We start from the raw sequence: 24,647 nt of genomic DNA on the forward strand, positions 1-24,647 counted from the left end.
AGGGGGGAATGAGAGGAACACAATAATAATAATGCTTTCTTGCTTCTGTACTTTGCTTTGCAAAAGAATCAATAGTTACAGAAGGCCCATAGATTGAGCCTACAGAGTAAAGTGCAAATGGGCTATGCTGGCCCCCACTCTTTCTTTCTGTGTGTGGCAGTAGCAAACACACTCACATAATCACCCCCTCCTTCCTCTGGAGGGCTCTGAATACAATGGCCTGTGTTTAACCAGCGGCCTTGAAGAGCCTAGCTTAGCCGAGTATGTATCTTACAGTTATCTCTCTGTACATTCCAAGCAAGCAAGCAAATGTAATGCCAAGCAAATGTAATGCCAAAAAGACAATGTAGGACATAATGCTGTTTCGCTTTTGTGATTGGCTTACGCTAGGAAAAGTAGAGTTAGAAGGGCATAAAAGAAGATGGCAAGAGGCCCTCAGCGCTGCAGTTTTGATAACGCCCACCTTGCTGTGTGTGTGCGTGCTGCTGCCCTTGGCCAAGAAAATAAAGCGTTTTTTTTTATCCTAGCCAGTTCGGTCTCTTTGACTCTGCTTGTCCTCTGGCAGGCCATGGGCCTTCCGGTTTGTGGATTTGGGGTTCACCCACTACAGAGCGATTTTGTATCAAGTGTTTTACAATTTTAATGAGGACTGCAAGAGAAAACAAATTATTTGTAAGGATAAGTATAAGTAGAACAATATATATTTACTTTTTACTTATTAACAGATAATTAAAAAATGAATGAGATAGAAATAAAAGTTTGTCTGGTAGTTTGGAAGCAGCGGATGGTAAATGCGAGTAATAGGTTTGTCTTTAACCCTCAGTGCTATGGAATCCTGGGATTTTACCTTTGGACACTTATCCTTCTCTCCCAGAGAGCTCTCATGCCACAAAAACTAGAAATCCCAGGATTCCATAGGATGGGACCAGGAGAGTTAAAGTGGTTTCAAACCGGATTATTTCTGTAGTGCAGATACAGCCAAAGTCGGTTGTAAAAAGATCGAAACACCCATGTCAAATTTTTATCCTGTTAAATATGGTTTTGCCTTTTTTGAAATATAAGCAGTTTGTTTTTCTGTTTTATCCTTATTCTTCTTATTTGTGTTTGTTTGTATGTTTGTATGTATCATTCTTAGTAATATGAGATGGTCGGGTCTGCCTCTCTCCGTCTTCCCTGAAAATGTATTAATAAGAAAACTGGGGAGACTTTAAAAAATTCCAAAGGAGCTACATTTGGCTTTTTTGGGGGGACAAGCCTCCTCTTAGAAGCCAAATCCCAATGTTTGTGAAGAAGAAGAATAAGGCTTATATTAAAACTCTCCTCCCCATTTCTGATCCCTCTTAAAACCCATGTTCCCCAGAAGGAGCAGAACTGTATGAAACACACAAAAGACACACAAAGAGACACACTTCTTTCCTTTTGGCCCAAGGAGCCTGGCCTCCTTCTCTCTCTGGAGCCTCAGGAGAGAAAGAGAGGCCTCTGTTCAACTGAGGCCTCAGAGAAGGTTCTGGAACATTATTCCCCACAGTCACAAGCAGCACAAAATCTATGATACATCTCAGGTAAGTCCTAAGAGCATCTCCTCTTTGGATGACTAGCCATGAAGGGCAAGGGTTGAGAGGGCAAGTTGTCTTCTTCACACTTCCAAGGAGCTTGTCCATGTCTTTAGTACTCACAGATTTAAATTGATCCAGGATGATCCCATTCACAGAGTCACTGGACAACTCACCTATAGCATCAGCAATAATGTCAGCATCCAAGTTGGCTCTTATCTGAGAGATTTTATTTGCAAAATGGTCATTTAAAGCATCACAGTGAGCTGTGGAAGGCTCTAATAATGGGTTCTGGGGGGGGAGTGCCTGAGTCAGGTCCCAGATTCCCCCCTCCTCCCCCCAAGACCCCAGAGAAAACTCCCCCCCCCCCCCCCCCAATAATGTTGTTTCCAATGCTATTGAAGCCTATGCTGTGTGGTGCTCTTTATTTGGCACAAAAATCTTCTCCAAATGAGGCATCAGAAGGGAGGGACTCTCATCTGCCCCAGTTTCCAGGATGGAGGGGACTCCTCAAAGCCCTTTTTATCTTTGGACCCCCCTCCATGGTCATGCCTGTCTCCAATGGTCCCCCTTCCCTCTCTTCTCATGATAACCCCCAAGTACCAGGGCCCCAAGGAATCCCCCGAGGAGGGGGCAGGGAAGGAAAGAGGGAGAGGAGACCTGGCAGGCCCCCTGCGTTTTGGTTGGGGGGAGAAGAGGGGATTCCTTCTTATAATCCCCAAGCCCCCCCAGAAGACATTCCAGCCATTCCTCTGAACCCTTTCCCCCCATTTCCATCCTTCCTTCCCTCAGAACAGAGTGTGAGGGCAGCAATGGCTTTAGGGCTGAGACTGTGCATGCGCACATACATCCAAAGACCCCTTCTGATCATGCGCAGGGATCACCAGGGCTTTACTGGTCCTGCTGTTTATTCCATTGGCGGCCTTTGAGGGAAGGGAAGGAGTGTGCCGGGGGTTCAGCAACCTCCCCGTCCTTCCATATTTTGAGGACACTTCGAAGAGGCCACAATGGAGCCCAGGAAAGGCAAGAAAGGAAGGCTCTGCATTGGAAATAAAGTCTATGTATACTGTATGTATGTAGATATAATACACACACACACACACACACACACACAAACACAAATATATACATATATATATATATAAATGTATGTGTGTTTGCCTCTGCTGTTCTTATAGCTTGGAATGGAGATGATGGCTGAGGAGAGAAGAAAGGGTAAATTTTGGGCAAATGCAGAACTTCTGTACACCAATGAGTCCAGTCTGTTGAAACAACAAAGAATTTTATTGAGAACACATAGTCAGAAATTCAGCGTTTACGTCAGAACTGCCCACTCCAATCCAAACAATACATTAAAACCCCCAAACCTAAAACTCCACCCTCTTAAAACCTAGCCCCCACCTTCAATTCCCACAGTCTATGCCCCACAGGTAACAAGCCCCCCTTTGCCATTCCCAGAAACTAGCCACCTTCCTGTTAATATCAGCCTCCACTTTCTTCAGCCAACATCCTACAAATTCCAAACGCTATCTTTCCCAAAACTATTCTAACCAACTGCAACAAATCCCATCCCCCCATTTAGCTAACTTATACAACGAACCACAATCCCCAGCCAAAGTTACAACCCGAAACAATTATCTATCCTATTAGCAATTAAAACCTAAATCTAACAAAATACAATTTTAAAACATAAACAGACATATGGACAGAAAAACAAAATCACAAGGGCCTTTTCTTAGCACAGCAGGACTGCAAATATATTTTTTGTATTCCTTATTGACAAAAATAATGTTAGTTCACTGCTGGCATTTTTATGGCTTCTCTCCTGTGTGGATTCTTTGATGTCTCACTTGGTGTGACTTTGAAGTAAAACATTTCTCACAATGCTGGCATTTGTATGGCTTCTCTCCTGTGTGGACTCTCTGGTGTGTCACTAGGTCTGACTTCTGAGAAAGAAATTTCCCACAATGCTGGCATTTGTATGGCTTCTCTCCTGTGTGGACTCTCTGATGTATCATTAGGACTGACTTCTGAGAAAAACATTTCCCACAACGCTGGCATTTGTATGGCTTCTCTCCTGTGTGGACTCTCTGATGTGACACTACGTGTGACTTACAAGAAAAACATTTCCCACAACGCTGGCATTTGTATGGCTTCTCTCCTGTGTGGATTCTCTGATGTATCATTAGGATTGACTTCCGAGAAAAACATTTCCCACAACGCTGGCATTTGTATGGCTTCTCTCCTGTGTGGACTCTCTGATGTGTCACTAGGTGTGACTTCGAATAAAAACATTTCTCACAATGCTGGCATTTGTATGGCTTCTCTCCTGTGTGGACTCTCTGATGTGACACTACGTGTGACTTACAAGAAAAACATTTCCCACAACGCTGGCATTTGTATGGCTTCTCTCCTGTGTGGACTCTCTGATGTATCATTAGGATTGACTTCTGAGAAAAACATTTCCCACAATGCTGGCATTGGTATGGCTTCTCTCCTGTGTGGACTCTTTGATGTTTCACTAGGTGTGACTTCATAGAAAAACATTTCCCACAATGCTGGCATTTGTATGGCTTCTCTCCTGTATGGACCCTTCGATGCATGACAAGGATTGACTTGTAAGCAAAATGTCTCCCACAATGCTGGCATTTATGTGACTTCTTTCCTGTGTGGATTCTCTCATGACTCAAATATTTTTCTGTAAAGAAGCACAGTGACAGATAAGACTGAGAATCAGCGTTAAGAGAGGAGGGTGTTACCCATGATTTAGCCCTCATTAACCCCTCCTTATTAGAGATTAAATTAAGAGAGTTTCTGCTAGTAACCCAAGGATGACCGTACTACTTATGCCCCTAAATCCATGGAACAATTGTATCTTTATTTATAGGAGTTAACAAAGAAGAGATTGGAGGGGGACTTAAGGGAATCACTGGAAGCAGATAGTCAGAAAAAGGAATGTTGCAAAAATATTCTATTAAACATGTGGAGAAATAGTTTGATTGGCAAGTGGCATCATATCCTGTGAGACTGCCATAAAGTCCTAAGTCAGAGACCAAGGCATGATGGAAGCTAACTGCAGAGGTCCCTTCATGCTGTGTGGCACCAGGAGATGACTCACAACCAATACAGTATACAGCTCACATGTGGATTGGTGTGGATTAGAGTTGTGTGTACAAGGGATGGTGAAGTTGATGGAAGTCGGAGAGGACAGCTTGCAAATAATTGTATTATTAGGAGCAGGTAACTGTTAAAGTTGCCAGATATTGTGCATCTGCGTTTATTTGTAGCAGATTTTTTTTTGGAACAGACGTAGAAACACCCATGTAATATCTTGAAATAATTATGACCCAGAGTCAGGCTATTACATTTTTATACAACTTCCATTTTGGAATGAATAGGATTGTATACGGTGTTTTCTGCACTATATCCATTTGACTCTTCTGTTTTATATGAATCATTTTAGAAGTTTGAAGTTAATGAGTGGGTTGCCACTATAAACACTATAAACACGCCATGTGCAGCTTGTATTCTGCTTGAAATGTTATATAACTCAGCTTGGGAGATACTCGATTAGGATACAACTTTCTAAGCAACCGTGCCAAAGCTACTATTTTAAGTCTATATTTCTCAAAGTTATTTGGGACAATTTTTACCTGCCAGGTTTAGGATTTCATTTTATGGATTGATGTTTACCCTTATTGCTACAATACAAATTACTTGTTGTGATGCTTTGTGTGTTTTTCAAGCTAGGCGATCCTGGCTTTGCTCCTGCCTTCCCCTCCTGGATCCCAGAGGCCTGATCCCCTTCCTTTTCTCCCTCCGCTCTCCAACCTTGCCTCTTGCCCATCTGCACTGCTTTACCATTTGACCTTCAGCATCTCTTCCATGCCTTTCTGTTTTTCACATTGCCTCCATCTCTCTATCACAGATACACACCCACAGAGTGTGATGCACAAAAGGGACACTTTGAGGCTCATTTCTTGAGAAAGGCAAAACAACCATTATACAACTAATGCATTAGGAAAGGCAGAACAAGGAGTCTGGGACCTGGTTTCTGATATTAGTGAGGGTCAAGTGTGAGGGATGAGCCTTAAAACAACCTTAAGGCATCTCTAAGACAGAGATGGACTACTATTCGGAAGTGGGGTGGTCACATTGGACCCCAGGGGATCTCAGGGGAAACCCCAAATTGTGTTGCCTAAAAATATGGTATAATGTTTTGCCCCTCAATATCCCACAGCATCCCTTTGTGGAAGTGGAGGCCATTTTGCCACTGTTGGGCCCTTTCTGAGCCATTGCAAGGGAGGCCTTTTTCCCACGAAGCCTCTCCAGAGCCTCAAAAGGCTGGAAGAGGGGCCACAAAAGCCAGGAAACTTGCTCAGGAATGGGCTGAGGACCATTTAGGGGCAAAAAGCATTAATCTCCATGGCTCCTTCCCACAAAATTCCAGAATTGGCAGTTTAGGATTGGATATTGAGAATCCTTACAAAGTGGAGAACAATAGTGCCTCACTAAAACTAGAAATTCCAAGATTCCACAGGAAGTTGTTATGACAATTAAATTACGTGTGAAAGGGAACTAGGAATGGTAGTAGAGCACAAGTTGAACATGTGTCCACAGTGTGATGCAGCAGCTAAAAAGGCCAATGTGATCCTAGGCTGCATCAATAGGAGTATAGTGTCAAGATCAAGGGAAGTAATAGTTCCACTCTATTCTGTTTTGGTCAGGGCTCACTTGCAATGATCCTGTGTCCAGTTCTGGGCACCACAATTCAAACAGATGTTGAGAGACTAGAGCATGTCCAGAGGAAGGAAACCAAAATGGTGAAGGGTCTGGAAACCATGCTCTCTGAGGAATGACTTAGGGAGCTGGGTATGTTTAGCTTGGAGAAGAGAAGGTTAAGAGTGGATATGACAGCCCTGTTCAAGTATTTGAAGAGATACTGAGTATGGAGCAAGCTTGCTTTCTGCTGGTCTAGAACAAAGGACACAGAACAGTGGATGCAAGTGTTAGGAAAGATCATATCAGGGGAATTTAATTAGCTCAAATTTACAAGAGGCGTGTCCTAACAATGCATGCAGCAGATTGGGTCCCTATGTGTATACCAGAGGTCATATAGTCCAACCCCAAGAAACAGAGACTGCAATGTCAATGAGTTGCAAATAAAATATAAACATTTATGAAAGCCACACAACCAAAAAGGGATCACACACGCACATGCACATTCAATGCTAAAGCAAGGGAGGGAAGAGTTGGGGGTAAAGGAGAAAGGATAGAGGCACCGTTGAAATATTTACCTTAGGAGTCTTCTCCAAGCGACAGATGTGAGGGATGTTGGTAAGTGAACACGGCAGCGGGGAACAGAAAGCAAGCGGCAACCGCGATGGCTAGGAGCTAAGTTCCAGCGGGCTAAGCTAACAAGAGACCCGAAAGAGACAGTGGGCTTTGGCTTGCCCAAGTGATTTCAGCAGGGCACAGTGCCCAAGAGAGCTCCGGAGCGATTGCTCGACAGAGTTGAGGTTTGGAACTGTAGCTCACAAAGCCCAAAGGAGGGCTGGAATCTGGGTCTTATTTATACTGCGAAACGTATCCTCAGGCTATAGCTACCTGCAGAACAAAGGTCTTCATGGCTATCTATTGACTAAGACTAAAGTTAAACAATGGATACACAAAAGAGTCTGCCACTTCTTTGGGAGAAGACTACTATGTAGATGGCTGGGTACTTAATACCATCAATAGGTGAGGCAAACTTCCTTTGTCCTCATTCATGTTGCCTGCGACAATGGCAACTCCCAGAACTGGTTTTAAAGGTTTAAATCTACCTTTCTGCTTTAGCCATGGCCTCCTAGGCTTGTCTGGCTACGTGGTCAGTTCGCTTTTGGGATAATGGCGGCTGTGATGGGGTCAGTCAGGGGTCATGATTTTTGATCGCTTGGTACCCAAAATTTATATAAATCCAAACTCGATCACACAAGCCACAGGAAAAAAGGTTCCACCAAAATATTAGGAGCAACTTCCTGACAATAAGAGCTATTCAACAGTAGAATATACTCCATCAGAGCATGGTGGCATCGCATTATGGTTATTATTATTATTAATTTCAAATTAATGGACATGGAACAATGGATGCAAGCCACAGGGACAAGAGATTCCACTTAAACCTTAGGAGGAACTTCCTGATAGTAAGAGCTCTTCAAAAGTGGAATATACTCCCTCAGAGTTTGGTGGAGTCTCTTTCTTTGGAGGTCTTTAAACAGAGGCTGGATGGCCATCTCTTGGGGGTGCGCAGAAGATTGAACCGGATGCTCCTTGTGGTCTATTTCAACTCTTTGATTTTATAATTCTAAAGTGGAATCATAGCACTCTGACAGTGAATTATGAAAGGGCCCTCAGTCTTCAAAGGAAGTGAAATGGATTCAGGTTCCTTACCCACAGAGGCTACATTTCCATAATTCTCCATCATCACATAACTGTACATCAGTCTCTGTTTCTTCGTTAACAGTTTCCATTCCTCCTCAGTGAAATATACAGCCACATCCGCAAAGGTCACCTGCAATAGAAAATAGCCCTGATCCAGAGAGTGACTAAACAAAAGGGGAGGAAAGCACATTGTGCATTGCAAATATTATTTCAACACTTCAGAATTCAGTCCAGGAAATAAACTTTAAATTCTGCAAGAAAGCAAAAAGCTACAGCCATTGACATCCAGTTTGTCTCGAATCCTTTCAATATAATATACAATATGATAAACAATATAATTTCAGCCATTTCTGGAATAATATTGATTGATTAACATACTGGCTATTCCAACATGTATATTAGTTTTCATTTAGCCATATTTCACCTAATTTCAGAGGCAAATTTCATTTTTAATAAACAGTTCTGGGGAGTACTCTGGGCTTGAGGGCCACTGGGCCCACCCTCAATTTAAGTCCAGAGATATTCTTCCATATCATCCAGCATTTCACAGATGGGGAAAGCAACACACATGTGGACAAGCAACACCAGAAGGGGGTCAAGATGGCCAAAGTTGTTAATGATAAAGATCACACAAGCGAGAAAGGGTACAGCATTTTGCTTTTGGCTCAGACTCCTGGCAAGGGCAAGACCCTGCCCCCTTCTCTCCTCCCCTCTCCCCTCTCCCCTCTTTTGCATTGATGGGCTGTAGACTCTTTTGAACCTGGAATGCACTTTGCAGCAACTGAACTGACCTGAGGAGAAAGGAGGAAATGGGAGGAGGAGAGTGAAATAGGACATTTCCTAAGCCCCTGAAAAAATGAGGAGACAGAGGATTAACCAGGACTCTCTCTGCCAAACCGGGACAGTATCTTCTCCGCTTGCTTTCATGATCCAGCACAGACACAGATGAAAATAACAGTCAGGATGGCAACTTACCAAAGAGCTGTTAACCCTCGGCAGCCTCTTTCTGTTGGAGCCCAGCTCCGTCTGCTTGGCCTTTGTGTTGGCCATCAGGTGGGAAGGGGGATCCTGGTGGCCCTGCACTTTGGTCACTTCCAGCAAACAATGTCCCAACGCTGTGTACAAGGGGATCACGATGAAGTTCCTGAGAAAAGAGACCGGGGTAAGGCTTGCAAGAAAGCCTGCAGCAGTCAAAGACACAGAGAAGAGCATCCTGCTGATGACATATGCAGGTAACATATGCCTCCTTTGGGCCGATGTAGAGGTGAGCATCCCCTTCCTCCCTCTGCACCAAACAAAACCCCCTGGACCTAGCACAGACTCACTGCAGCTCCCCTACACAACAGTTACACCATGCCTTGTGAGAGTAGCTGGGGATCAGGGGATGGGGAATTGGAAAGGGTCCTGACTATGTCCTCATAGCTGGATGTGAAATGAGTGCATTATCTGCTGAAACCTGTAGAGGTCCACAATGCCCTCAGAGGAAGATTTCTTCAGTTTGCTTCTGACTACAGAAACACAGCTGGATGCTTCTCTAATACCTCACACCAACACTCTCACCAGGCATGGAATGGCCATGCGGGATGCCTTCCACAACTGTATGGTAGGACCTGGGTCACTGAATGGCCAGTTGTAGTCTGATTCCATTCGGAGCAACACTGGAGCATAGACGGTTTTGCTGGGTCAGGCTGTCTGGTCTGGTGGTTCCTCATTCTCCCAGTGGCCAAACCAGCAGAACTCTCTATGCTCCAGTGTTGCTCTGGGTGGAATGGGTCTACAAATGGCCCTTCCCCAGGGAGGCCCCTCGTCAGGAAGGGCAGGAAAGGAGCTCTCTCTTCTCAGGTTATTCCCCTTCCATGGGATCCAGCCCTTCTCCCAGGATTGAGCTGATGGAAAGGGAGCACCCAATTCCCATGGCAGCCTTCTGCACGCAGAGAAGTCACAATTCTGATAGTGTCTTTGCCCATGTGGAGAGTGCCCATTTTCCACACTGTTGCCTGTCCATCTTGTCTTGGGAATATCCTGTTCCAGCCACATGCAGACCTAAATCCTAGCCTCTATCTTGTGCCTAGTCCTGATCAGAGTAGAATCACTGAATCATTTGGATTTATCTATATGTTAACTCACCAGTCACTTATGGTTTCAGTGGGTCTGCTCTCTAGGGTTAACCAACAGGATTCAGGACTCCTCAGATTTTTAAATGCAGGAATGCAAATTTTTCATGCTATGTCATCATGACTGATGAGAATTTGACTTCTCTTTCACACAGAGGAGGAGGGGAGGGCCTGCTTTATGTCCCAGGTGGAGAAGCTCTAGCTCTAGGGCTGGATGAGACATGAATTACTTTACAGATGTAATCCATGTCCTCCCACCATCATGGCCTCCTTCCCATTTAGACACTGGCCAAAATAATTATTTCATTTTTGCAGATGAGACTATTTCTCTAAGCTTAACTGCTGTGTTTGTCTATGTCAGTCATAGCAGGAGCATGAGGTATCTACCTCCTCCCTCTTCTTGCTAAAGCCACATAGAAATTGAGGCGTGTACATTTGTGTGCATTGTTTCTGAATGGATCTATTGTTAAAATTTCTTCATTTTTCCTTGAATATTTTTAAAAAAGATGCACACTGCTGAATATGTTGCACTTGATATAACAAATATCTATAAATGTATAGCTTTATGACTTGAATATTGCACCCTGGATTATGCTCATTTGGGGTAAGTGAAGACGTATATAAATTCATTTTATAAACCCAGTGAAACTAATATCTCACAAAGTTCTAGTAAACAACACATACACACACAGTTCCCATAAAAAGGACTCACTTGCGCACTGTGTGCCTGAGGTCTGGAAATCTCCATTCCACCTTCTGGGAAGACAATGCTGTTAGAGAGCGAATTTGGGGCTTTATGCCTGCAAAGCATAGGCTCAGTCTCTCAGCTGCAACATTTCCATACAATTCTGGACTGAAACATTTAAACAAAGGTCCTCTTTCAGCTCCAGGAATAAAGGCCTACCTTCAGTACAAGGACACTGATTCCTGCAGACCCAGAAAGGCCTCTTCTGCAGTCCTTTATGGCCGGAGCTTCCCTGGGTCAGAGGCCGTCTCCTCAGCCGTAGAGAAGGGTTGCTCTGAGTGCGAAGGAGGAGGAGGTCCAAGGGCTGAGGGAGGGAAGGCAATGGGGAAAGGTCAGTGCCAATGGCCATGGAGGGCAGAAGGTGACAATGCCTAGGAAACTCCTCTGAGTCCCAGCCATTCTAGGAATGAGTGGTAGGAGTGAGTCCAGGGGGCTGAGGGGGTCTCCTTTCCCAAAGGGGGAGGCAAGGACCGGTGGGACCCCCCCAGCTAGGGCCCAAAGGGAGGGTCTCTGTCCCAACTCTCTCTTCCAGTCCCCAAAGCCCAGCCTCCCCACTGGCCCTGAGTCCCCAGAACATTATTCCCCACAGTCCCAAGCAGCACAAAATGGCCACCAGAACACAAAATGGCCGCCTCTGCCTCAGCGCTTGGCAGTTGGCAGTTTGAGGCCTTCTGGGAACCCAAAATGGAGGATGAAAGGGCCTCAAAGTCGGAAGGGCCCCAAACAGGATTTCTGATCCTAAAGAAAGGTTTTCCTGATCGCACCCGATGGCTGTGAGAACACAAAAGTCCCCAAACAGTCCCTTATCCTTGTTTGTTTGTTTATATGTTTGCTTGTTTGTTTCATTCTTGATAACATGAGATGGTCTGGTCTTCCTTCTTGCCTGAAAATCTATTAATAAGGAAACTGGGGAGACATTTAAAAACTCCCAAAGGAGCTCCTTTTGGCCTTTTTTGGGGAACAAGCCTCCTCTTAGAAGCCAAAGCCCAATGTTTGTGAAGAAGAAGAATAAGGCTTGTATTAAAACTATCCTCCCCATTTCTGATCCCTTTTAAAACCCATGTTCCCCAGAAGGAGCAGAGCTGTGTAATAAGAAAACCCTCTCAGAAAAGAGACACAAAGAGACACACTTCCTCCCTTTTGGCCCAAGGAGCCTGGCCTCCTTCTGACTCTGGAGCCTCAGGAGAGAAAGAGATGCCTCTGTTCAACTGAGACTCAGAGAAGGTTCTGGAACATTATTCCCACAGTCACAAGAAGCACAAAATGGCCGCCAGAACACAAAATGGCTGCCTCTGCCTCAGCGCTTGGCATTTGGCAGTTTGAGGCCTCCAGGGACCCCAAAATGGCGGGTGAAAGGGCCCCAAAGTCGGAAGGGATCCCAAACAGGATTTCCAAACCTTAACAATACCTAAAATGCCAAACAAAAAGAACAGTCCCAGAGTTCCATGACACTGAGCCATGGCCATTACAGTGCTTCAGAGCAAGAAGGCCTAGCGACAGTGGCATTAATGATGATTAAGGTCTGGCGGCAGCTCCATCCCCCCCCCCAGGCCTGATATCATCATCATCATCATCATCATCATCATCATCATCATCATCATCATCATCTTTGCTACAGCATGAGAGCCACCATTAAAATAATTGAAATCCGTTTTGGGGAGCCCCACTCTCCCACCTTCAGAGAGACTGGGCCATGCCTACAAGGACTGCTGGGCCTCCTTCCTCCCCATCTTAATGGCAGTGGCGAAAGAAAAGCAGCAGCAGTAGACCCAAGCCAGGCCCAGCCAGACCTCAGGGCAGCAGGGAAGCCTAGTGGTTCCAGGCCTTGTCTCTCTGCTGTCGCTTCACTCCACTCCCCCCTCTCTCTCCTTCCTTCCTCCCTTAATGTCTGTCTGTCTGTCTCTTTCTCCCTCTAAAACGCTGCTGCTCTCTCCTCACTCACTCTTCCCCACCGAGAGCTAAATATAGATGCTGAAGCTCCGCCTCTTCTTGAAGCTGGCCAATGGGGGCAGAGCAGCTGGAAGACCCCACCCACTGCCCCAGACTCACATTTTGCCTTCTGGCAGCCATTTTGTGTGCTGCTTGTGACTGTGGGGAATAATGTTCCAGAACCTTCTCTAAGGCCTCAGTTGAACTGACCATTGGCTTCTCTTTCTCTCCTGAGGCTCCAGAGAGAGAAGGAGGCCAGGCTCCTTGGGCCAAAAGGGAGGAAGTGTGTCTTTTGTGTCTCTTTTCTGAGAGTGTTTTCTTACACAGTTCTGCTCCCTCTGGGGAACATGGGTTTTAAAAGGGATCAGAAATGGGGAAGATAGTTTTAATACACCTCACAAACAACTCTATGATATTGTGTAATAGAGCACCACATTCAAGACATATTAGTTCAAAACCACAATCATATCCCCTGTCCAAGCAAGAGGTAAACTACAAAGTGCCCTTCCGTTAACCTTCTGAATAGATTGGAATTGAATCCAAGGCAAGTCACATGGTGCTGATTCAGGCAAAGCGGAGCGAGTGCAAATTGTATCACCACACGGTGCATACCATTCAGATTCAACGATTTTAACTGGGACCCTTGCGCATGCTCAGTGGGGGTCTGAACGCATCCTGAACCTTTGCACTTCCGGGGTGAAGAAAGGAGCCTGGTTCCACTTTCACCTGAATGCTAGCCTCACCTGAATGACAGCTGCACCTTTCTTCCTCCCTTCCATTTCCCCATCCCTGGCAGCCAAATTCAGAGCCCCCATCCATTTCAGCCACGTCTACATCTATCCTCCTGTCATTCTCCTCTTCTATTTCATCTACATCTCTCCTTCCCTTCGTAACAGTTGCCTTCTCTTAAATTGCATCCACACTGAGGAGATAATCTGGTTTAACTCCACTTTAACTGTCCTGGTTCAGTGCTATGGAATTCTGGGAACTGTAGTGTCCTGAGACATTGAGCCTTCTCTGCCAGAGAGCTCTGGTGCCTCAGCAAACTAATTTAATTAATGAATACAAATTAATCAGATGCAACTGATTGGGGTAACTTCATTAGACTTTATTCCCAAACTAGATTAGTTTCATGGTATGATAAAATACGGCCATACCTCCTCATTTACAAATTTTACGGTTAAATCAAGCCATCTATACAGATTTTGAGATTATATTATAAAATATTACATCTGTTTAACAAACTTTTTACAGTTAACTGCTATTAAGAGACAAAGCTATGAGAATCTAGGATATGGGGTGCACTATAAACCTTTTAATAAATGAACAGGAATTGCAATCCTATTTATACATATTATCAGACATAACTCCAGATAATGTTAGCCTTTTGGATGCCAGAAGGTTCCTCTCATTATTCAGAGCAAGAAGCAACACTTCAGCTGCCTTCTAGAAGATAAAGCAAAAAGGCTTCCAAAAGAACTGAAGCCTTGGGCAAGTCTCACTCTCTCAGCCTCAGAGGATGGCCATGGGAAACCCACTCTGAAGAAACCTGCCAAGAAAACCCCTTCAGAGACTCCCATAAGGTCACCATAAGATCTGGAAACAACTGGAAGGCAGACCCCAAGAACAACATTGGGAAATAGGGGCAAGCCTTGCCTTGGGAAAGTGTAATGACTGGGCTCCAGTCAATGGAGGTCTTCTTCAGGCAGAAAAGGGAGGTTTATGCAAATGCAGAGTGACATCACTGCTACGGAAGGCTCACTTGACCAATCAGAGAGCAAGATAAAGGTTCTTCTGGAAGCTTCCGTGAGAAGGAGATATAAGGCCTGAGAGACCAAGAGACAGTTGGGGGAATTGTGTCGGTTGGAGATCGAGAGAGAGAGAGTGAAAGAGCGGATCTTGGAAGTTAGTCTCAGAATTGGATGTTCGGGTTTATTTAATACTTTATATGAATTGAATATTATATACTTACAAATATTGTTCCTGCAAGATTCTTAGTATCTTGCATGACTTATATTTCAGTTATATTTTGTTATTTATAGTAAATATCTCCTTGGAGTATCTACTACTCATTGCTCCTTTTACACGTGTCTTGGATCAGTTGATGCTTGGAAAGATCAGTAAAGAAGGAGAAATAAGGTTCCTTAACTGGTCCCAGTGTAGATTAAGGGAAACCCTTTTATAATTCACTGGATGATGGCAGCGTGATTTAAGGAATTTAAGGGTCTGCTGGGCTAAGAGCCATAATGTCTAAATGTCTAATTAACAATTTGTAATCCACTCTGATAGCCTTTTGGCTGAAGAGAGGTTATAAAACTACTATTATTATTATTATTATTATTATTATTATTATTATTACAGGGTCGCAGTTTGGCTTCTTGGACCACCGGAGATCATCACAGTGAGTCAGTTGGAAAAGCCCATCTCACTCCAGAAAATAAAGGTACTTGAGGAGTTTGCACTCTATCTCTTTCTGTAATAATAGCTATAAAACTGATAATAGCATTTGGGACATTTAGTGTTTTAATAACAAATATGGTAGATTTAAATGCTGCTTTAAAACCTCTTTCCATCTGCCAGCTTTGTGCTGGTTTTGGGGGGAAATGCGAAAGTGTTGGGAGGGAAGGACTTATTGTAGCACCAGAGCCCTCTGACAGAGAAGGATCAATGTCTCACAAAACTACATTTCCCAAAATTCCTTAGCACTGACCCAGGGCAGTTAAAGCAATCTCAGATTGGATTATTGCTGCAGTGTGTTTTGGACTTAGGTGACCCTTGGCAAGTCACACACTCTCAGCCTCAATGGCATTGGAGACCCCTCTCTGAAGAAACATACCAAGGAAACCCCATGATAAGGTTGCCTTAGGGTCACCATAAGTTAGAAATGACTTGAAGACACACATGAAGAACAGAAATAAGTCTGCAATTATTTCACAAGTTGTACATGGGAATGGGAGGCAGTGTGGTTCAGTGGTTTGAGTGTTGGGTTTCAACTCTGGAGGCCAGAGTCTAGTGCCCCACTCCTCCATGAAACCATCTGGGTCCCTTGGGCAAGAACCCACACTCTCTCAGCCTCAGGGAAGGCAATGGCAAATCTCCTTTGAACAACTCTTGCCAAGAAAACTCCAGGAGAGGCTCCCCAGAAGTCGGCAATGAATTCGGGCCACTCCACAAAAAACAACAAAGCCTGAAAAAAGAGACAGTGTGGATTAGTGGCTGGAGCATTGGACTGTGACCCTGGAGCCCAGGGTTCGAATACCCTTTTGGCCATGGAAACTCACTGAATGACCTTAGGCAGGTCACACTCTCTCAGCCTCAGAGGGAGGCACTTGCAAAACCACTTCTGAACAAATCTTGCCAAGAAAACCCTGCAACAGGCTTTTCTTAGGGTTGCCATAAGTTAGAAACAACTTGGAGGCACACAACGACAACAAGAGCAGTAACACCACTAACACAAGGCAGCTAGGTAGAAAGAAAGAAAGAAAGAAAGAAAGAAAGAAAGAAAGAAAGAAGACATGGGAGTTGTAGTCCTCAGTTCAGAGGGATTGGAGGGACCTTACTGCAGGGCAGGGCCCCCTTTTCTTTCTGGCCATGTGGATGCTGGGAGATCCTGTCCAGGAAATACACTTTAAGTCCCATTGGCAAGAGAAAAGGCTACTACTGCCATTCAGATCCAGTTTGCCCCAAATCCTTTATGATGCCAGAAACCCCTTTGTTAGGAAGCAAACCCCGAATATCTCAGGAAGGCCCAATATCTCCCAAGGCCCCCTCCCTGCAGGACCTCCTTCCTCTCTTCCCCTCAGTCTCTCTCTCTCCCCTGAAGGCCTCAAATGTTAACTGCCAACTGCCAAGTGCTTAGGCGGAAGCAGCCATTTTGTGTTTCAGCTGCCATTTTGTGTTCTAGTGGCAATTTTGTGTTCTGGCAGCCATTTTGTGTTCTGGTGGCCATTTTGTGTTCTGGCAGCCATTTTGTGTTCTGGTGGCCATTTTGTGTTGCGGCAGCCATTTTGTGTTCTGGTGGACATTTTGTGCTGCTTGTGACTGTGGGGAATAATGTTCCAGAACCTTCTCTGAGGTCTCAATTGAACAGAGGCCTCTCTTCCTCTCCTGAGGCTCCAGAGTCAGAAGGAGGCCAGGCTCTTTGGGCCAAAAGGAAGGAAGTGTGTCTCTTTGTGTGCCATTTGTGTCTCTTTTCTGAGAGAGTTTTCTTATTACAAAGCTCTGCTCCTTCTGGGGAACATGGGTTTTAAAAGGGATCAGAAATGGGGAGGACAGTTTTAATACAAGCCTTATTATTATTCTTCACAAACATTGGGCCTCTATTCTCCAGTGTTGCTACAAGTGGGATCAGGCTAAAACTGGCCATTCACTGACACAGGTCCTACCATAGAATTGTGGAAGCAATCCCATATAGCCATTCCATGCCTAGTGAGAGTGTTGGGTGTGAGGTATTGAAGAAGCATGCAGCTGTGTTTATGTAGTGAGAAGCAAAATGAAGGCATCTTCCCCTGAGGGTTACTGGGGAGGTCAGGAGGTTTCAACAAATGATGCAACCATTTCACATCTAGCTACTGGGACATAACCATGGCCCTCTCCAATTCCCCATCCCCTGATCCCCCACCACTCCAAGAAGGAATGGAGTATCTCTTGTGTAGGGGAGCTGCAGTGAATCTATGCTAGGTCCAGGGGGCTTTATTTGATGCAGAGGGAGGAAGGGGATGCCCCCCTCTGCATTGGCCCAAAGGAGGCATATGTCACCTGCGTATCTCACCAGCAGGATGATGTTCTTTGTGTCTTTGGGTGCTGCAGTGTTTCTTGCCAAGCCAATCCTAATCCTGGTCCCTTCTCTCAGGAACTTCATCTCGGCCTCCTTGGACACAGCTTTGGGCCTCTCTTTCTGGAATTGACCAAGTGCAGGGCCACAAGGACCCCCTGCCCACCTGATGGCTGACACAGAGGCCAAGCGGAGGGAGTTGTGCTCGAAGAGAAAGAGGCTGCCGAAGTACAACAGCTCTTTGGTGAGTCACTATCCTTATAGCTTCATCTGTGTCACTGCTGGGCCAATTTATGAAAGGAAGCAAATAAAATATTGTCGGAGTTTGGCAGAGAAAGTCCTGGTTAATCCTCTGTCACCTCATTATTTCAGGGGCTTTTAAAAATGTCCTGGTTGCTCTCTCCTCCTCCCACTTCCCCCTTCTCAGCTCACTTCAGTTCCTGAGTGCAATGGAGTCTGCACCCCATCAACTCAAAAGTGGGGAGAGGAGAGGAAAGAAGGAGACAGGATATGGCCCTTCCCAGGAGGCTGAAGCAAAAGCAAACTGCTGTGCCCTTCCTAGCTTGTGTGTTCTTCCTCAGAAACAACTTTGGCCATCTTTACTGCCTTCTGGGTTGCTTGTCCACATGTGTCTTGCTTTTGCAATCTGTGAAATATTGGGGGCTATGGGAGAACATCTCTGGATCTAAATATGGGGTGGGCCCAGTGGCCTTCAAGCCCAGAGTGCTCCCCAGAAATGTTATTAAAAATGATGTTTGCCTCCGAAATGTGGCAAGAAATGTCTAACTGCACCATAATTCTTTGGTGGCTAAATGTACTGTATGTGTTGGGATAGTCAGTATCCTAATCCATCTTCAATATCCCAGGCATGGCCTAAATTATATTATGTATTATATTGAAAAGATTCTAGACAAACTGGATCTCAAAGGCAGTAGCTTTTTTCTTGCTGACAGAATTTAAAGTTTATTTCTTGGACTGAATTGTGAAGTGATGAAATAATATTTGGATGCACCATGTGCTTTCCTCCCCTTTTGCTTAGTCATTCTCTGGATGAGGGCTATTTTCTGTTGCAGGTAACCTTTGCGGATGTGGCAGTATATTTCACTGAGGACGAATGGAAACTGTTGACGAAGAAACAGAGACTTATGTACAAGGATGTGATGATGGAGAATTACGAGAATGTGGCCTCTGTGGGTAAGGAAGCTGAATTCATTGCCTTTCCTATGAAGACTGAGGTCCCTTTCATACTACATTATCATGGCACTATGATTCCACTTTAGAATCATAGAATCATAGAGTTGGAATAGACCACAAGGACCATCTGGTTCAAGCCCTTGCCATGCAGGAAACACATTGAAAGAATACCCAGTAGATGGCAACCCAGCCTTTGTTTAAAGTCTTTCAAAGACCTTTAAAACCCTTCAAAGAAGGAATAATAGTAATAACCAGAATGAGACGCTAATATGCTCTGAGGGAGTATATTCCACTGTTGAATAGCTCTTACTGTCAGGAAGTTCTTCCTAATGTTTAGGCTGAACCTCTTTCCCTGTGCCTTGCTTCCATTGTTCTGTCCTTTTTGAATTGTGGGGTCTAGAACTGGACACAGTATTCCAGGTGGGCTCTGACCAAAGCAGAATAGAGTGGCACTATTACTTCCCTTGTTCTAGACACTATACTTTTATTGATGCAGCCAAAAACTGCATTGGCCTTTTTAGCTGCCGCATCACACTGTTGACTCATGTTCAACTTGTGGTATACTTGGACTCCTAGATCCCTTTCACATGTAGTTTCATTCAGCCAGGACTCACCCATCCTATATCTGTGCATTTATTTTTCCGGCCTGAGTACAGTACCTTACATTTCCCTATGTTGAAATTTATTTTTTTAGCTTTGGCCCAGCTTTGTCTATTCAGGTCATACTGAAGTTTGATCCATTCCTCAGAGGTATTAGCTACTCCTCCTAATTTGGGGTCATCTGCAAATTTGATAAGTATACCCTCAATTCTGTCATCCAGGTCATTGATAAAAATTTTGAATAGCACTGGGCCCAGGACAGAACCCTGTGGGACCCCACTGATCACTTCTCTCCAGGATGAAAAGGAGCCATCATTGGGTTCAGCCAATCAACCAGTTACAAATCCATGTAACCGAGGCCTGTTCCAGACTGCCAAAATAAAGCTGCTTTGGGTCTCTTTGGAGGTATGTTGTTTAAATGATGTATGCACCCTAAGAATCTGGAAGCTGCACCAAAGCTGCACTCCAGTGCTTAGGAATGGAGTGTAGCTTTGGCGCGACCTCCGGACTCTTAGGACCCATGCATCATTTAAATAGCATACCTCCAAAGAGACCCGAAGCAGCTTTATTTTGGCAGTCTGTAACAGGCCCGAGTGTTCAAAAAGGTTTAAATCACTTTAGAATGTTTCTGGCGGGGGGGGGGGGGGGGAAATGGTCTGAAACCAAATTGAATGCAATGGGTCCTTGGTGCAAATATCTCAGACAAAAATCATTAGCACATAGCATCTCGAGTCCTTCTTGGCTCCGAATTTCGATTGTGTTCAAAATCCAGTGTACACTACAATCTGAGGGTGACACTTTGAGATGCAGCTCAGCAATAACATAGCAGAGTACGGAAGTAAATAGCCAGATATATAGATATTGGCAATGCACTGACCACTTTTCACACTTAAAAATAAGTCACAAACACAGTTGGTTTCATCTAAATCCTTAGAGGTTCTCTATCTTGAGTTGCAAAATAATACAAATATTTGCAAGCTCTCCTCTCTGAATTCCATCATCTTCACCATCTCTTGTACACACAACTCCTATCCAATCCGCATGAGAGCTGCATACTGTATTGGTTGTGAGTCATCTCCTGGTGCCAAACAGCATGAAGGGACCTCTGCATTTAGCTTCCATCATGCCTTGGGCTGTGACTTAGGACTCGATGGCAGTCTCACAGGATATGATGACACCTGTCAATCAAAGTATTTTTGCACATGTTTAATGGAATATTTTTTCAACAGTCCTTTGTCTGAATATCTCCTTCTAGTGATTCCCTTAAGGTAGACACCCTCCAATCTCTTCTTTGTTGACTCTTATAAGTAAATATACAATCGTTCCATGGATTTAGGGCCATAAACAGCAGGATCATGCTTCAGTTACTCACAGAAACTTTCTTAATTTTATCTCTAATAAGGAGGGATGAATGAGGGCTAAACCATGGGGTAATACCCTCCTCTCTTAACTCTGATTTTCAGTCTCATCTGTGCTTGTCTTTCTTTACAGAAGAACACTTGAGTCATGAGAGAGTCCACAGAGGAAAGAAGTCATATAAATGCCAGCATTGTGGGAAACATTTTGCTTACATGTCAATCCTTGTCATACATCAGAGGGTCCACACAGGAGAGAAGCCATACAAATGCCAGCATTGTGGGAAATGTTTTTCTCAGAAGTCAGACCTAGTGACCCATCAGAGAGTCCACACAGGAGAGAAGCCATACAAATGCCAGGATTGTGGCAAATGTTTTTCTCGGAAGTCAATCCTCGTGACACATCAGAGAGTCCACACAGGAGAGAAGCCATACAAATGCCAGCATTGTGGGAAATGTTTTTGTTTGAAGTCACACCTAGTGACACATCAGAGAGTCCACACAGGAGAGAAGCCATACAAATGCCAGCATTGTGGGAAATGTTTTTCTACGAAGTCAATCCTCGTGACACATCAGAGAGTCCACACAGGAGAGAAGTCATACAGATGCCAGCATTGTGGGAAATGTTTTTGTTTGAAGTCACACCTAGTGAGACATCAGAGAGTTCACACAGGAGAGAAGCCACACAAATGCCAGCATTGTGGGAAATGTTTTGCTCAGAGGTCAGACCTAGTAAAACATCAGAGAGTCCACACAGGAGAGAAGCCACACAAAACCCAGTAGTGAACTAATGTTACTTTTGTCATTAAGGAATACAAAAAATATATGTTCAATCCAGTTGTGCTAAGAATAGTCCCTTGTGATTTTGCTTGTAAGGTTTGTCTATCTATATGTCTATGTTTTAAGGTTGTATTTTGTTAAGTTTGGGTTTTTATTGGTAATAGTATATGTAGATAATTACTTTGGCTTGTAAATTGTGGGTTGTGGTATAGTTTAGGTAGCTGGGGGAGGGCTGGGATTTGTTATATATGAGTTATGGGAATGATAGCTTTTGGAATTTGTGGCATGTTCGCTGAAGAAAGTTTGAGGTCGGTATTCAAAGAAAGGGCTAGTTTGTGGAAATTGCGAAGGGGCCTTGTTACCTGTGGGGCATAGACTGTGGGAACTGGAGGTGGGGGCTAGGTTTGGAAGAGGGTGATATTTTAGGTTTTGGGGTTTTAATATATTGTTTGGATTGGAGTGGACAGTTCTGGCTTAAACACTGAATTTCTATGTGTTCTCAATAAAGTTATTTGCTATTTCAACACAGTGGACTCTTTGATGCAAAGAAGTTCTGAATTTGCCCAAACTGAACCTTTCTTCTCTCCTCAGTCCTCCGCTCCATTCCCAGCCATAACAACAGCAGAGGCAAATACACACACACATATACACACACAAACATACAGGATACACAGAGAGAGCTTTATTTCCAAATCAGAGCCTTCCTTTCCTGACTTTCCCTCCTGAGTCCAGCTCTGCACCTTGGGCTCCATTGCTGTCTCCTCAAAGGAAGAGAGGAGGGAAGGAAGGGGAGGCTGCTGAATCCCTGGCACATACCTTCATTTCCTGCAAAGACCGCCAGTAGAATAAGCAGCAGCATCTAGGCCTTGGCAATCCCTGCGCATGCTGAGGAGGGGTCTTTGGGGGCATCTGTGTATGCACAGTCTCAGCCCCTGAAGCCATTGCTGCCTTCACAGTCTGTTCTGAGGGAGGGAGAGAAGTGGGGAGAGCCCTCATTCATTCAGAGGAATGGCTGGAGGGTCTTCTGGGGGCCCTTGAGGCGTTATAAGAAGGAAGGAAGCCCCTCTTCTCCCCCAAAGAAAGGCAAGGGGCTTGTCAGGCTTCCTCTCCCTCTTTCCTTTCCTACCCCTCCTCGGGGGATTCCTTGGGGCCCAGGTGTTTGGGGGGTTATTATGATAAAAGGGGGCAGGAGGGACCCTTGGAGAGAGGCATGACCATGGAGGGGAGGGGGATCCAAAGGTAAAAAGGTCTTTGAGGAGCTCCCTCCCTCCTGGAAAGTCGGGCAGAGGAGAGACCCTCCCTTCTGATTCCTCATTTGGAGAAGGGTTTTGTGCCAAATAGAAAGCATCATACAGGATAGGGTTCAATAGCATTGGAAGCAACATATTTTTTGGGGGGAGAGAAGTTTTCTCTGGAGTCCTGGGGGAGGGGTCTCTGGGTGGGGGGGAGAGAAGAACCAAAATCTAAGCCAAAGCCAAAAGAAGGGAGACAGGGACCTCAAAGCTCTGGCAATCCCCTGGCAATGCGGGAACTAGGCTTAGACACCCACAGGATCCGAATTGGGCACCCCCTCACATACTTACCTTTCCCCTCATAACAACCCTGCAGAGGAGGACCAACAGAGAGACCCACAGCCCCAGAAACACCCCCCTTGGTTCTGGGAGCATTCTGAAAGGGCCTTGGATACCCCTGAAGGGATGTTGTTATTATTATTATTATTATTATTATTATTATTATTTCTTTATATTCCACCTTTTCTCAAAGGAATAAAAGTGGATTACAGTAATAAAATGACATACAATTTCAGAAATACAATTAAAATTCCAAACCCCCAACCCTCCTCCCAATTATAAATGGGTCATTTTCTGAAGGCAAGAGGGGAGGGCAGGAACGATACATCAGTAACAATTTCCATAACAGTAATAATAATAAATAATAATAATAAAAATTATTTATATACCGCTATTCCATGGATCATAGTGGTTTACAGCATAGTAAAAACAATTTAAAAACACAATATACAATAAAATAACAAGATAAAAACAACAGTACAATTACAAGGCTGACAGAATGGAAAAACGGCACATTCAGGGGGAGAAAAATAACACCAACATTCATGGGGGGAACGCCTGACGAAAAAGGTAAGTCTTCAAGTTTTTCTTGAAAACGTCAAGGGAAGTGGACATGCGGAGCTCATTAGGGAATGCATTCCAGAGTCTAGGGGCTGAGACAGAATAAGCCCTCCTTGTGACAGCGTAGCGGGCATCTGGAACCGTCAACAGATGTCTTTCTCCTGATCTAAGAGTGCGGGGCGGACTATATGGGGAGAGGCGGTCCTCCAAGTACCCTAGGCCCAAGCCATTTAGGGCTTTATAGGTGATAACCAACACCTTGTATTCGGCCCGGAAGCGAATAGGCAGCCAATGGAGAGCTTTCAGAACAGGTGTTATATGGCTGGCCCTGGAGCAACCAGTGACCAGCCTTGCTGCCATATTCTGCACTAATTGAAGCTTCCGAGATTGGTACAAGGGTTGCCCCATGTAAAGCGCATTACAGAAATCTAGTCGAGAGGTTACCAAAGCATGTACAACGGTTTCAAGGTCCCCCCGGTCCAAGAAGGGTCGCAGTTGGCGTATCAGCCAAAGCTGATAACAGGTGCTCCTACACCTGAGATGTAAGGTGGAGCGACGAGTCAAGGAGCACCCCCAAACTGCGAACCGAGTCCTTCACAGGGAGCCTGACCCCATTCAGGACAGGTGGAAAAACTTTCTTACCTGGACCAGGAGAACCTATCACCAGTACTTCCGTTTTCTCTGGATTCACACTGAGTCTGTTTTCCCTCATCCAACCCATTACCGACTCCAAGCAGGCATCAAGAGGAGAGATGCCATCCTTAGTTACTGCATCAGTCGGAGACATAGAGAAGACTATTTGGGTGTCATCAGCATACTGATAACACCGCGCCCCATATCTCCGGATGATCTCTCCTAGCGGCTTCATGTAAATGTTAAATAGCATAGGGGACAAAATCGCTCCCTGAGGGACCCCAGATGTAAGGGCCCTCTTGTCGGAACGACAGTCCCCCAGCTCCACCATCTGGAATCTGACCGAGAGGTAGGAACGGAACCACTGCAAAGCAGAGCCCCCGATACCTAACTAAGGCGATCCAGAAGGATACCATGG

General features: G+C 44.8%; 1 protein-coding gene across 1 annotated transcript in view; it reads right to left on the bottom strand.

Annotated features, from left to right (window-relative positions):
• LOC149275746 (uncharacterized) overlaps positions 1-24,647 on the bottom strand; it is a 69,174-nt gene that overhangs the window by 17,069 nt on the left and 27,458 nt on the right. Inside the window, exon 2 of the mRNA XM_089504374.1 lies at positions 3,404-4,068. Coding sequence (XP_089360500.1) covers positions 3,404-4,068 — 665 coding nt within the window. The remainder of the gene's footprint in view (positions 1-3,403; positions 4,069-24,647) is intronic.

Source organism: Sceloporus occidentalis, unplaced genomic scaffold, assembly GCF_023333645.1.
Source record: "Sceloporus occidentalis isolate IW3139 unplaced genomic scaffold, rSceOcc1.0.p SCAF_268, whole genome shotgun sequence".
Lineage (NCBI taxonomy): Eukaryota > Metazoa > Chordata > Lepidosauria > Squamata > Phrynosomatidae > Sceloporus > Sceloporus occidentalis.